General features: G+C 42.5%; 2 protein-coding genes across 2 annotated transcripts; one reads left to right on the forward strand and one right to left on the reverse strand.

Moving 5' to 3' along the window:
- Positions 1-12: 12 nt before the first annotated feature.
- Positions 13-10224, forward strand: TAF5 (TATA-box binding protein associated factor 5). The gene is made up of 11 exons (XM_021536318.2): positions 13-517; positions 1634-1874; positions 2521-2836; positions 3496-3659; positions 4103-4238; positions 4742-4862; positions 5473-5602; positions 6563-6727; positions 7635-7812; positions 7951-8128; positions 8411-10224. The coding sequence occupies exons 1-11, from the start codon at positions 13-15 to the stop codon at positions 8626-8628; spliced, it is 2352 nt and encodes a 783-aa protein (XP_021391993.1). The 3' UTR covers positions 8629-10224.
- Positions 10225-11372: 1148 nt separating this feature from the next.
- Positions 11373-13600, reverse strand: ATP5MK (ATP synthase membrane subunit k). The gene is made up of 4 exons (XM_021536319.2): positions 13501-13600; positions 12517-12614; positions 12331-12426; positions 11373-11475 (listed from the first exon to the last, which is right to left on the reverse strand). The coding sequence occupies exons 2-3, from the start codon at positions 12601-12603 to the stop codon at positions 12334-12336; spliced, it is 180 nt and encodes a 59-aa protein (XP_021391994.1). The 5' UTR covers positions 12604-12614; positions 13501-13600; the 3' UTR covers positions 11373-11475; positions 12331-12333.
- Positions 13601-13661: the final 61 nt, after the last annotated feature.

Here is a 13661-nt window from a genome sequence, read left to right on the forward strand (position 1 = left end):
CGGCGGCGCAAGATGGCGGCGCTGCATGAGGAGCCGGCAGAGGTGGCGGCGGTGCAGCCGGACCCCGAGGCGGGGACGCCGCCGCCGCCGCCCGCGGTGCCTCCCGCCGCCGCTCCCGCCGCCGCCCCGGCCACCGTGGTGGAGGGAGAGGCGGCGGGAGCCAGTGGGGATGCGGCATCCCTGAAGCCCGTGGCGCCGGGCCCGGCCGCCTCCCCGGCGGCGTTGGACCGGCAGACGCTTGTGGCCGTGCTGCAGTTCCTGCGGCGCAGCAACCTCCGCGAGTCCGAGGAGATCCTGCGTCGCGAAGCCCGCCTGCTCGGTGACGACCTGGGTGCCACCGCGCTCAGCCCCACCAGCGCCGGGCTCCTGGGGGGCTCCGGCAGCGAGGCGGACTCCGGCGAGGCGCTGCTCGGCCGGGGCTCCAGCTCTGCCGCCGTCGCCATAGGAGGCAGCGTCGCCGCTGTCGCGACTTCCAGCCCCGGGGTGGCTGCGGTTGCCGCCGTGCCGCCGGGGAAAGGTGAGGTCTGCGGGGTCCGTCCCTCCTCGGCGGGAGCCCCGGGAAGTGGGGAGCCCGCGTGCTGCTCGCAGCCTCGGCGGCTCTCCGTTATGCTGGGACACAGCGGTCGGTGTCAGGTTCTCGGTACCACCGAGTCTACTCCGGCGTTCCGGGAGGTCCCTGGGTGTCTCATTTCTCCATATAATCCGTGGAGAAATCCGTATCTCCTGCAGCAGGGGGCCAAGGACAGGGTGTCTCTCGCATTTGGAGGGAGCACTGTGAAGCGAGAAGTGCTCCCGCTTGTGTTCCAGTCACAGCTGATAGTGTATCAAGAATAGGAGGTTTCCATTGAAGTTAATGGGGATTGTCCCGGGTCTGACTGCAGGGATGAGAACAGAGGTCTGATGTACAGGCTGAGTTTTGGTGAAGGAGCCACGGGATATTTGTAGGCGAGGCTTTCTGTATTTCTTTATCGAATTTCTGAGTACTTCAGATGTCCTTTGGATAATTCAATTCTAAGTGTTGTTAATCAAGGTGTTCTGTGAGGCATCTTTACTGAATAATGGAATTTCAGGAACTGCTAGTCTGAGTTCCAGTGAGTGTACAGCATAAAGTCAGCCTGTTCATGACATCACCAGATACTATTGTTTTTATATAAAAGACAAAACAATAGAAGTGTGTAAAAACTGCTGTGTAGAACAGAACTGTGTGTTGTGTCACTGTTCTGTGATGGTTGTATGGTGGTCTTGGTGAATTGTTCACTTAGTCTACTTAACTTGCTTATTTACTGGAAGCAAAGTAATTATAGTAGGTATGTCTTGCATTCTGCTCCTTGGTTAAGAGTTTCTAGCCCTAGCAGTAAAATAACTCATTCTGGTGATGTTAGTGGCTTCTTCCTTTACACTTAAAATCCTGGCTGAATTAGGCACTGACTGGCAACAGTTGGCAGGGAAAGTCCAAAAAACTGCTGGAGAGAATTGGCTGCTGGACCAATGTGCTCTCACCTGTGTTGTTTAGACTTGGTGCTGCATGGGCACAGTGTTTTGCTCACCTGACCAGGGGGTTGTGGGCACTGTTTGTTTGCTGGCTCTTGCAGACTGACTGAGCAGCTGTTGTTGTTGGCTGGTGCTTTTGCAGTCGGAGGCGTGGTGGTTGTGGAGGATCAGCCGGACGTGAGCGCGGTGCTGTCGGCCTACAACCAGCAAGGGGACCCGACGCTGTACGAGGAGTACTACAGCGGATTGAAACACTTCATCGAGTGCTCCCTGGACTGCCATCGGGCAGAATTGTCTCAGCTCTTTTATCCTCTCTTTGTGCACATGTACTTGGAGTTGGTCTACAATCAACATGAGAGTGAGGCAAAGTCTTTTTTTGAAAGGTAATTCATTTTCATTTGTACATTTGTGTTATTTTGTGTTTGCTACTTTGGCTAAATCTGTGAGCTATTTGTATACATACACATGTGTATGTATTATTCTTCTTCTCTAAAGTTGAAGAGATTTGAAAGCTCAAGTAACAGTGCCATGGGTTGTAGTTACTGTTCTTATTCTTTTCCAATCTCCTGTTAGAAAGATGTGCAAACTAGTGAACTGTGCATTGTCAGAGTTTGAACCATGTTAATGATGTGCTGATGGGCTCCTTGCTGCAGAAGTATCAATGAAGAGATACTGCATCTTTAGGAAGAGATTGTGGGGTCAGTTTTTATCACTGGAAGATTGCACTGAGATGCCAAAATAATGAATGCTATAATTATTTGCTGATATTATAGGATGCACATTGAAATTCTTTAAATGAGTTTAAAGAAATTAATTTCTGGCTAATCTGTAACTTTCTGTATTCTTACTATGTTTCACTTGTTTATCACTTGAGAAGAAAATAGAATTTAATTTGTTCTGTGAATTCAGACCAATTGTGAAATACTTCAATCTGAAAAGATAACTTTATTTCCCTTCAAATAGTTCTGTAAATAGTTATAACAAGTTGAGTGACTAAGCCTTTTACCGTATCTTAAATTGTTTCAATAGGTTTCATGGGGATCAGGAGTGCTATTACCAGGATGACCTGCGTGTCCTGTCGAGCTTAACCAAAAAGGAGCATATGAAAGGTAACGAGACCATGCTGGATTTCCGAACAAGCAAGTTTGTGCTGCGCATTTCCCGTGACTCTTACCAGCTCCTGAAGAGGCATCTTCAGGAAAAGCAGAACAATCAGATCTGGAACATTGTTCAGGAGCATCTTTACATTGATATATTTGATGGAATGCCTCGCAGTAAACAGCAGATAGATGCTATGGTTGGAAGCTTGGCTGGGGAGGCAAAACGAGAAGCTAATAAAGCAAAGGTAGGACACAAAGACTGTTGTGCTTGTTACAAATTTCCCTGTTTTTTCAGGGAGATACCTTAGTATAGATTGACAGTCATAACTTGAGATCTTAAAAGACAGCATCAACAGAACAAAGGAAGAGAACTGTACAAACAGGTGTTTACAGGAGTAGAGGGAGATGGAGATTTATTGCTGTCAGGTGAAGGAATCCTTTTGACATACAACCTTGTGTTCAGCCCTCTGAACTAAACTTAAACTAACTCATTAGTTACTTTGGATTTTAAAATGGAGACCTGACTATTTGGCTTCCTCTTTTGTACAACAGATAGTAATTTTGACTTGCTACCAGTTGTTACTAGAAGAGCTGTGTGTGTAGTACCACAGTACTATACAAATAAATGAGGTAGGGTGGGGATTGCACTTTAAGGAAAGATTAAGAGATGGTGGGAGAATTTAAAATTGTGCAGATCAGTTGGCTGGGTAAACCAGGAGAACATATACTACATTGCTTATGAGCTAAGCAGTAATATATGCTGCAATATTAAACAGGGCAGCTTTAAAGGGGCAGCTCTATTGCTTGGACTACTACCATTGAAAAGTTACCATTAAAAATTTTGGTTTTCAGTAAGAACAGCAATTACTTTTTTTGTCTTGTGTGTTTTTTTATTGGCTTGTAGGTTTTCTTCGGCTTATTGAAAGAACCAGAGTTTGATGTGCCTTTGGATGATGAAGATGAAGAAGGAGAAAATGAGGAAGGAAAGCCAAAGAAGAAAAAACCTAAAAAAGATAATGTAGGGTCAAAAAGTAAAAAACAGGACCCTAATGCTCCTCCCCAAAACAGGTACCAAGGAAATGAGAAGTTTATAAAATCCAGTCTTGTCAAGCCAAATCTGCATCTTTGTTCACATGGCATTTTTATCATTTTGGCTATACAAAGCTTTAGCTGTAAAACTTCTAAGAGAGGTCAGAACCCTTGGTATATAACCCTCTGTCATTGTCCATCAAGTCAATCTAGATTTCTCTTGATGAAATTTTACTTGTTTACCCACTAATCTTTTCAGGCCATACTCAATTGTTTATCTTGTTCTAGTACCTGTCTGAAATTCTGAAAGCTACTGGCTCTTTTTCCCATCAATTAGTCTCCTACATTGTCTTTCATATTTTCTAATTCTTGGGTTTTATTTAAATACTGAGGTATGAGGTTGCATGCAAAGGTTTCATTTTGTTTGGATTAACAGTAAGAAAGGTGCTTTTACTTTGTAAAAATGGGTGCTTCTTGTGTAGAATTCCTCTGCCAGAACTGAAAGACTCTGACAAGCTGGATAGAGTAATGAATATGAAGGAAGCTGCAAGGCGAGTGCGTCTTGGACCAGAGTGCCTGCCCTCCATCTGCTTCTACACATTCCTTAATGCTTACCAGGTTGGTAAAAGAGTTTGAGTAAAGGGGAAAGGGAATCAAAATTATGAGCATCACTCTTGCTAAAGAAAAAAGACATAACAGTGTTGGCAAGGGTAATTGGAGTGTTTGGATTAAATATTGTCAAGTTTATGTTCCAAAACTTTCAAAATTCTCTTCAAAGACTCCTTAAACTATAAAATTTCCATGTTCCTGGGTTTTGCTTGGATTTTGCTATAATTCTTTCTTTCACTTTTCCTGTCCTAAGTGTTTCCTACAGAACACAGTAGATGTTTTGCACTGGAGTACTGGAAAGCAATACTCTTTGTCAGTTCTGACTGTACTTCATACATAAACCTTTATTTTTAATGGGACAAGAATTTGTGTGTGTTTATGTTTATCCTACAGTAATTCTCTCTATTTTTGAAAATGAGTAAAATTACCTTTTTAATAGTTCTTAGGATTTTGTAATATTTGCAATGTATAATGAGATATTCAAACAGTATAACTGGATATTTTGTGTGTAGGGTCTGACTGCAGTGGATATTACAGATGACTCCAGCATGATTGTAGGAGGCTTTGCTGACTCTACTGTCAGAGTGTGGTCTGTGACTCCAAAAAAGCTACGTAGTGTGAAAACAGCTGCAGGTAATTAAGACAATAACACTTAATAGGAGCATACATAACTTGTGACATTTATGTTCTGCCTGAACAGGGAAGATACCTGTGGCAGGAGTTGGCTGCAGTGGTTGGATGCTTCACTTTGAAGAAACAATATATACACAGATACATTATTACATCCTACGTTCTACCTACATGCTAGAAACAGTTTTAAAGCAATGAAAAATCTGATAGTGTACACCTGCTAGGAGTTGGTCAGTGCACAGAGTTTGGAACTAGTCATAGTTCCACTAGTGTGGAACTAGCCATCTTGCTTCTTAACTGGATGGTAACTACAGGGTGTAATAGACAGTTGGGGTTAGGTGACCTAGGGGAGAGACTAGAGGTACCATGGGGGAAAGGACAGGAGGGAACTCTGAGAAAGTTGGAAAAGAATGTTCATAGCTAAACACCTACACAAATTCATGGAAACCAGCCTCCTTTAATTCTGCTGTTTGTGTAACAACGTGTTGTGGTTGAAGCTGGATACTGTACAAACATTTATAAATCTTGATATTTAACTGAGCTGATGTCATGATGACATTTATCTTTGGACTTCTGACAGTTATTCTGATACATGAACTTTGAAATATTGCAGACCTCAGTCTCATTGACAAAGAAGCAGATGATGTCTTGGAGAGGATCATGGATGAGAAAACAGCAAGTGAGTTGAAGATTTTATATGGTCACAGTGGACCTGTCTATGGCACCAGCTTCAGTCCGGATAGGTAAAAGTTTACAAGCTAACTAGTTTGCTTGTCTTCAGTTTTAATTGCATGCTACTGAATGAGAACATATTCTTAATGCAGTTTTTTCCAGGTTAAAGCAATTCTTGCTCATGTAGCTTGTAAGAAACTGTGTAAATGCTCATAAAGTTCAGGGTGTTGGGCTCTGTCAGCTATTACTGAAATAAACTATAGCTGAGAATACCAACACCGTTTTGGAGATTTAGGACTTAGATGACAAAACTACAGTTTTGCAAACTGTAGTTTAAGCTGGGGTTTTAACTAACTGATGGATAGAGAGGGAAAGTTCTACAGCAGTGATGTAACTTAGAGTGTTGCAAGACTTTAAGTCTCAGTAGCACATCATTGTACTTCAAGTTTCTCATATTCTATTAAGACTTTATTTTCAGAATGTATGGAACAGTATCTTTAAAATAAGAAATTTTAAACCTTTGCATAGTGATAGGAGTCTGGACAGTGGAAAAGAGGTTTAAATGTCTCAGGTTTTGCTTTTGCTTTTGCTTGTGTTTAGTCAGGAAACAGCCACCACAGAAACACAGCTGAGAAGTAAACTTTGTGTGAAACAAATATAGTCTATAATTATAATTGAGAATGAGAGCATGATATGAATTCTCTTTCAGGGAATCATGAAATTTTTATTCAGAGTTGTAATAGAAGATCTTTTACAAAAATAATACAGTGTAGGAGTTTACTAGCCATTTTTTCCTGTAACTGGACTTCCTCTCTGGTGTGTTTTTTGGGCTTTTTTCCCCTTCAGTATTAAGTGCCATCAGAATTAATCCTCAATGTCAAATAATCTCATTTTTGCATAAGGGCCTAGGATTGGGTTCTGCTTGAATTGGTTATTGTTGCTTACTGAACTGAAATGCTAATTTATGGATGATGTCCCAAACTGGTACTGTGAGTTTGGTATGTTATATGCTGTACTTTCTCCTGTGACAGAAACTATCTGTTATCCTGTTCTGAGGATGGCACAGTGAGATTGTGGAGTCTCCAAACATTCACGTGTTTGGTGGGATATAAAGGACACAATTATCCAGTTTGGGATACACAGTTCTCACCCTATGGTTATTACTTTGTGTCTGGGGGACACGACAGAGTGGCTCGGTAAGAAACTGCATGTGTTTTTCACTTGTCTGGGTTAGTTTGTGGTGTATCAACCCTGAAATTCATTAGCTGATATACTCTTGCCTACTCTATTACTCAAAATAAATTTTATGTCAGTTAAAATACTGAAAAAATATTAATGTGGCTTTACTATTTTTTTCAACACGCATTATATTATCTCATTGTTTTTCTGTTTTTTCAACACACATTAGTAATATCTGATGACTAAAGAGATTATGTCCTCCTAAGTGATCCTCTGATTAGAAGTGTTCTCCTCTAATTGTTGAACAGCTTGACAGAATATTCTTTATTTCTCCATTCTAAAAGGTATCTTTTTCCAAAAACCATCCTGTTAATTCAATAAACTGACCCCTAAGAAATCACTCCACAATTACTTTTTTTTTTCTCATTATGCAACCAGTCATTGAATCATGGAACAGTTTGGGTGGGAAGGGACCTTTAAAGACCATCTAGTCCAACAGCCCTGCAATGAGCAGGGGCATCTTAAACTAGATCAGGCTGCTTAAAGCCCCATCAACTTGACCTTGGGGATGGGGATGGGGCATCTCCCACCTCTCTGGGCAACCTGGGTGTTTCACTACCCTCATTGTAAAAAATGTCTTCCTTGTAGCTAGACTAAATCTGCCTTCCTTTAGTTTAAAATTATTATCCCTTGTCCTGTTGCAATAGGCCCTGCTAAAAAGTCTGTCTCCATCCTTCTTCTACTCCCCCTTCAAGTACTGAAAGGCCCAGAGTCAACTCTTCTCCAGGCTAAACTGCTATCCTTTCCTTATTGCAGAGGTCCTTCAGCCCTCTGAGCATTTCTGTGGCTTCCTCTAGGGTTGCTCCAACAGATACAGACTGAACTTCTTTAGGATTCTTTTATTAATACAGCTTTTCTTTTCAGTCTGTGGGCTACAGATCACTACCAGCCATTACGGATCTTTGCTGGCCATCTTGCAGATGTGACGTGTACCCGATTTCATCCAAACTCCAACTATATTGCTACAGGCTCAGCAGACAGGACTATAAGGCTCTGGGATGTTTTGAATGGGAATTGTGTAAGAATATTCACTGGACATAAGGTAAAAGCAGATCACTGACAGTGTGAAAGTGATTTTATTTCTATGCTGAGATTTTAAACTGTTCTGTTCTGAACACAGCTTGACTGTCTAAATGTGAGTAGACTTAATTAACTTGCTGCCTCCCCATGTCTGTTTTAGGGACCAATTCATTCACTAGCATTTTCTCCTAATGGACGATTCCTGGCTACTGGAGCAACAGATGGAAGAGTTCTGCTGTGGGATATTGGACATGGCTTGATGGTTGGCGAATTGAAAGGGCACACAGACACTATTTATGCGCTCAGATTCAGTAGGGATGGGGAGATTTTAGCATCAGGTAAAATTCACCAGCAACAGTGAAGTGTCCATTGTATTCCATAATTCTGAAGAGGAATGATATAATTAGTTCCTTAAACTGAGAAAGACAAAGTAGAATCACTTGCTTAGCAAAAGCAGCAAGGACTGGTAACTTTTATATGTGCATTCAGTATGCTGTATGATGCTTGCTATAGTATTTTGCTTTCTGAGCTTTAATTTCTGTTAACTTGTTCCCCAGAACCATTTTTTATATTCTATTTTATAACAAAATATGTTAAACTGTTTTTTTTTTTCTTTTTAGGTTCAATGGATAACACAGTTCGTCTGTGGGATGCTGTGAAGGCATTTGAAGATTTAGAAACTGATGACTTTACTACAGCCACTGGACACATAAACTTGCCTGAAAACTCACAGGACTTGCTACTGGGCACATACATGACTAAATCAACCCCGGTTGTTCACCTCCATTTCACACGCAGGAACCTGCTGCTGGCTGCAGGAGCCTACAGCTCACAGTAGATGAGGAAGCTGAGAATGTGCCAATTCATTGCAGTAGTGACCTCAAGATGTGAGAGGAGAGGGAATGTCTTGAACAGGACCCCACGAGTCTTGCAAGGAGTATGAAACTGTAATTTATGCAAGCAGTGTTTCTCAATTCTGCTGTTTCATATTTATCTGCAGTTTGAAAATGCTGGAGATTGACAAGACTTTGTGGCTATAAAAGAAGGAACTGTTTGTGGTGCTTTTGGTAACATAGATATGTACATATGAAATGAGCCATCTCTTCCCAGAGGTGGTACTGAGCTCTGATGAAACTTGTGAAAAGTTAACAGCCTTTACATGTGTTCTCAGATTTTTTAAAGCACTTAATTTATGTATAGCAAATGTTTCATCAGTCTCAAACACAAGCAACACTGTCCATTTTCAAGAAAGAAGAATGTAGTTTGATTCACCACAGCCTGGGCTGGGCAGCAGGCATGGTGAGATCATAGCAACGACCAGGGCATTGACGGAGTGGGCCCGACAGCCCGATGCTTGTGGGGAACTGCTGCGAAGCTCCATGCACGGTTTTTATGCAGCCAAGTACTAAGTCCTGAAAAGATTTCAAACTGGTGTGCTCTTTTGAGGTGTCAGAAACACAATCTTGTTACTGTTTTCAAAGGTAGCCAGTACTGTTGAGTGTGATAAGCAACCAGAAGTGCAATGTGAACTTTATTTACTTTCATACTTTATTGTATGAGAAAATAAAAAGAACTCAGGCACAGCTTAAATAGTCACTATTTAAAAAGTGGACTTAAACCCCTTTATTTTGTATTAGCTGTAAAAGAACATTAATAGCCTGTATCCTTTCTGCATAAGGTTTACCATAAAAAAACCCAGTAAAACTAGCCAAGAAATTGAAACATTATAGCAGCAGGAAAGGATAAGTGTGTCACCAGTTTGCTTTTGAAAGGCCAGCTTGTCTGCTGAGCTACAATTCCTATCCACAAAAGGATTGTACCCATTGAGTCCTCCTGGACTACCAATAAAGCTGCGTTTTATTTTTAAAGAGTAAAATGTGCAGAACACTGGGAAGAATGCTTGTGTCTTTGAACCAAAACCACCACCACCACGGGCCAGGTCCAGTGTGGCTTAGGTTTGGGTTGGTTTTTGTTGCTTATCTCTTACAAAATTTGTGCAGCAAATTAAGTTTTGTGTTCCTCATTACTTCATAGTAAGGACATGGACACCTGAACAATCTACTGGCTCTCTAGTGAAAATAAAAACAAGACTTGTATTTCTAATGTAAAGTAAATGGAGAACTACCTCCTCTTTCATCTCATTTGCTCTAACAGAGTAAAGCTATACTACAGGCATTATGCATCAAAATAAAGTGTTGAAAACTCACTAGGAAGCTCACCTAGACATTTTTTCAAAGAAAAAAGGGTAAAACTTCATTACTTTGATTTTTTTTTCTTTTGTGTAATGATACCTCAACAAAATTTCCTAGCTCTCAATATGACCATATACTTTTAGATTTAAGTACAATTTTTGACAGCTTAAAGTATGCCACATTCTGCCTTTGTATTTTGTACAGTTTTATACTTTTGATATTATAATAAATACTAAAACCACTTACTTTGTGTCTATGTTACAAGATAGTTACTTCTGTTAAGGGCTGGAATGGAAGCAAGTGCAGTTTGTAACTGTGACAACTGTGCTAAGAGAAACAAAGTAATAACAAATGTTGAAGTTGATGAGTAGCCACTCCATATGAATCTTGTTCTAAAGGCAGACTACAGGTTCTAGCTCCTGCCGTTATTACACTCTTACAGCCATCATTCTTTAGTGGGGGAATTAAATACAGCTGAAGCCACCTATGCAAACACTCAGGAGGGAAAGATGACCAGATTTGTTCAGTAGGTACAGCATGTACAAAAATGGCTTTAAGAAAAAATTAAGTAGAGAGAGCAAGACCCTGTAATTAATTTTTTCATTTTTACCAAGAAACATTCCTACCTCCTGCTGCCCTCAGTTTGGAAAGTAAACTATTTGCAAGCTTTAGCATGGTTCAACCCCAGCTGCTGGCAGAAGTGTGGTATCATATTCCCACATCAGCACTACTGTGACATCTGAGGATACCAAGTGTTAACTGAGCAATAGAAGGACACTGTGGAGAATGTGATAGATGTGAGTGTTGGGCAGAGAGGAGACTGCACACACCTAACTGTGGTAGAGCACCTCCTTTCACAAGAGACAGGAAAAGTAGTCACTGGACTTTGTGGGTCACTGTTTATGAATGTGGAGAGTTACAGGAGCTTAACATCACTCAACTAAGCCATTTTTCTTCTTCCCTCTGCAAGAGAAACCAGTAACAGAAAAAGCTCAAATACCATAACTGGGTCAGCCTATTTTCAGAGGTTTTCTATCAAAGCCAATGAGGTTCTGTGCAAAATACAGACAACTGAGGCAGATGTGATGGTTTTCCATATAAACTAATATCATGTAATGCAAAAAGTAGGAGCAACCAGACAGCTGCAAACCATGCAAGCTGTGACATGGATGTGTGGAGATGCTTGGATCAGCTCCAGGCCCTGTGCAGTGTCACGGCCCTGAGGTCCTTCCTAGGTTACTGCCTGGTGCTCAGAACACCTTAGGATGTGTTACAGCAGCAGCAGAGTTAAGACAGTAATGACCTGATCAGATGCTCCATCTCTGCTACAAGCAACTATTTTTGACAAAGCAGGAAAAAAGAAGTACCACACTCTAGCTTTTTTGGACCGTTTCATATTTCCAATAAAACAATTATTTATATTTTATTAGCCACAACAAGTCATCAGCCTGCATTACACTGACACAGATTGGAGGTTCAGACATGCCAGGAACCTGCCAAGAGAAGAAAGGTCAAACATAGCAATTCTTGCACAGTGTTAACTGAACATCCCCCTGCCCGAAGCTCAAACTATTTTAGCTACAAGCAGCCAGATTTCAGCACACCTATGAAGAAGTGGCTGATGTCCCTTTAATACACAACAATGTTTTATTATTGTTTTAATAAAACAGCTTATTGTTTTATACCCCTTTCTCCAGGCTATGAGGACAGCCTATAGGTTTTGCCAAAATGCCATTTTAGTGAAAATCCTTTATTTGAAAATGACTCCAAAATTTTGTAACACTAGGTTGTTGCTATACAAGTCCAGTCACTTCTGTATGAGCCTTGAATAATCATGTGTGCAACATGCACAGCTCCATCATATGGTGCTCCTGTACTCTGTTCAAGTGAAGGTCTCCACAGACTGCATTAATCTCTACTTGGAATTCTAATGCAGTCAATAAATAAGTCCTTAAGTACTGTTTCATTATTTCAATAACCTACAAAACAAGATATCCCTATTTTAAAGCAAAAGGATAGACCAGAGGCACCTAATATTTGTAGGCAAAGTCCAGTGTATCTTGCTGCAACATCGTTCTGTTCCTCCTTCCCTGCATCCCATACTTAGTCCCATTTACCATGTCAGAAGAACAAAAATACTGTATCCTATACTTTCTGCACTCCCTTTAATAACCCACTTCATTCAGAATGTCCTCAAATAAGTTGAAGCTATAGATTATTCAGGGTTTAAAATGGTAAACAGGAACTCCATGTACCTGTGTTTCTGTTTCTCATTACACTGTCCTTTATCACTGCTTCCTGACCTGGCACTGAAGCATTTTGGTCCTGGAGGAACATCAGCCACTCACCTTTTACTTATTTGTCACAGCAGGAGTTTGCTTCTTAGGCCTAAACTTGAAATACAAGACAAGTAGTGCAACACCTGTGTACGTTGCTATTACATACTGTAAAACAGAAAAGCTAAATTTAGTTTCACTCTAAGCCCCAGAAAACGCCATTACACAAGACTAAAAAACAATGTACTTGATACATACATTCCTCCTGCCTATGATGGTATAGGAATTGAAGTACTTCTGAAATCCAGTGAACTGGTGTTGAGATCCTGAGTCATGGCCAGCCATGGCTGCTTGTCCTAACAAACAGGACAATGAATTAATTTAAAGTCACTTGGACAGGCTCAATAGGAAAATCAAACTAATCTCTACACTGAGCTTCATCATTCCATTGTCTGCTCCCAAATCTACTTTCAGGATGTTTGACAAGTAGTGGATATACACAAGGAGTAGTCACATGCAGAGCATGCTTTCTTAAGGTACAAAACAGGTGATGGAAGCAGATAAGCAAATAAAGGTTTCACTGCACAATAAAAGCAGAGTGGTTTTTTTTAGTGTTTAGAGATATATTTTTCTGATGTTATGTTTAGGACAAACACTTGTTGCTTATCTTCCGCCTCCCCACAAGGGCACCCCAGAGCCGACACAGATCCGCAGCCCGGCAGATGCTGCAGCCCCCGGTGCTCCTGCAGCAGACGCACGGAGCTGCCCTGCAGGCGCTGCGGTCATCGACACAGCTGCGTGTCACCCATCTCCTATCCAAGCCAATCCAGCGGCATTATCGCTGGCGTATAACCAGGTAAGCCTTAGCTGACTGCGCCATAGTTAAAAAGCTTAATGAAACAGCCCCTCTAAACGCGCTACTGGCAAAGACTGGAGAAGCCAAGGTCATCTTTTCTCGTGCCTGACCAATGCAAAAGCCTGGGCAAGAGCCGAGGCGCCCTTCCGCGGACGGGAAGGCACGCCGTGTCCCGCGAGTCCCGTTTTCTTCCATGGACGGAAGGGGCCCGGTGCCCTTGCCCGGCTACACCCGCGACCCCGCGCTCGCGTCGGGCCGGGGAAGGGACGCGGCAGCACCCGAGACTCCGAGAGAGCCATGTCGCGGCTGAAGGTCGCGGGTACCCCTGCGCTGCGGAGAGCCGCCGTCCCACCCAGCAGGACCCGGCCCGGGCCGCTCCCCCGTACCTGGCCCGCCGCCGCCGTGCCCGCCGCGCTCTGCCCTTCGCCTCTGCCCTCCCACAAGATGGCGGCCGCGGGCGCCGCGCGCAGCCCCCGAGCGCGCCGATTGGCTGCGGCCCCCGGGGCGCGGCCCGGCCCCGCCCCTCCCCGCCGGGTGCCCGAGGCGC

Source organism: Lonchura striata, chromosome 7 (assembly GCF_046129695.1).
Source record: "Lonchura striata isolate bLonStr1 chromosome 7, bLonStr1.mat, whole genome shotgun sequence".
In the NCBI taxonomy this organism is placed as follows: domain Eukaryota; kingdom Metazoa; phylum Chordata; class Aves; order Passeriformes; family Estrildidae; genus Lonchura; species Lonchura striata.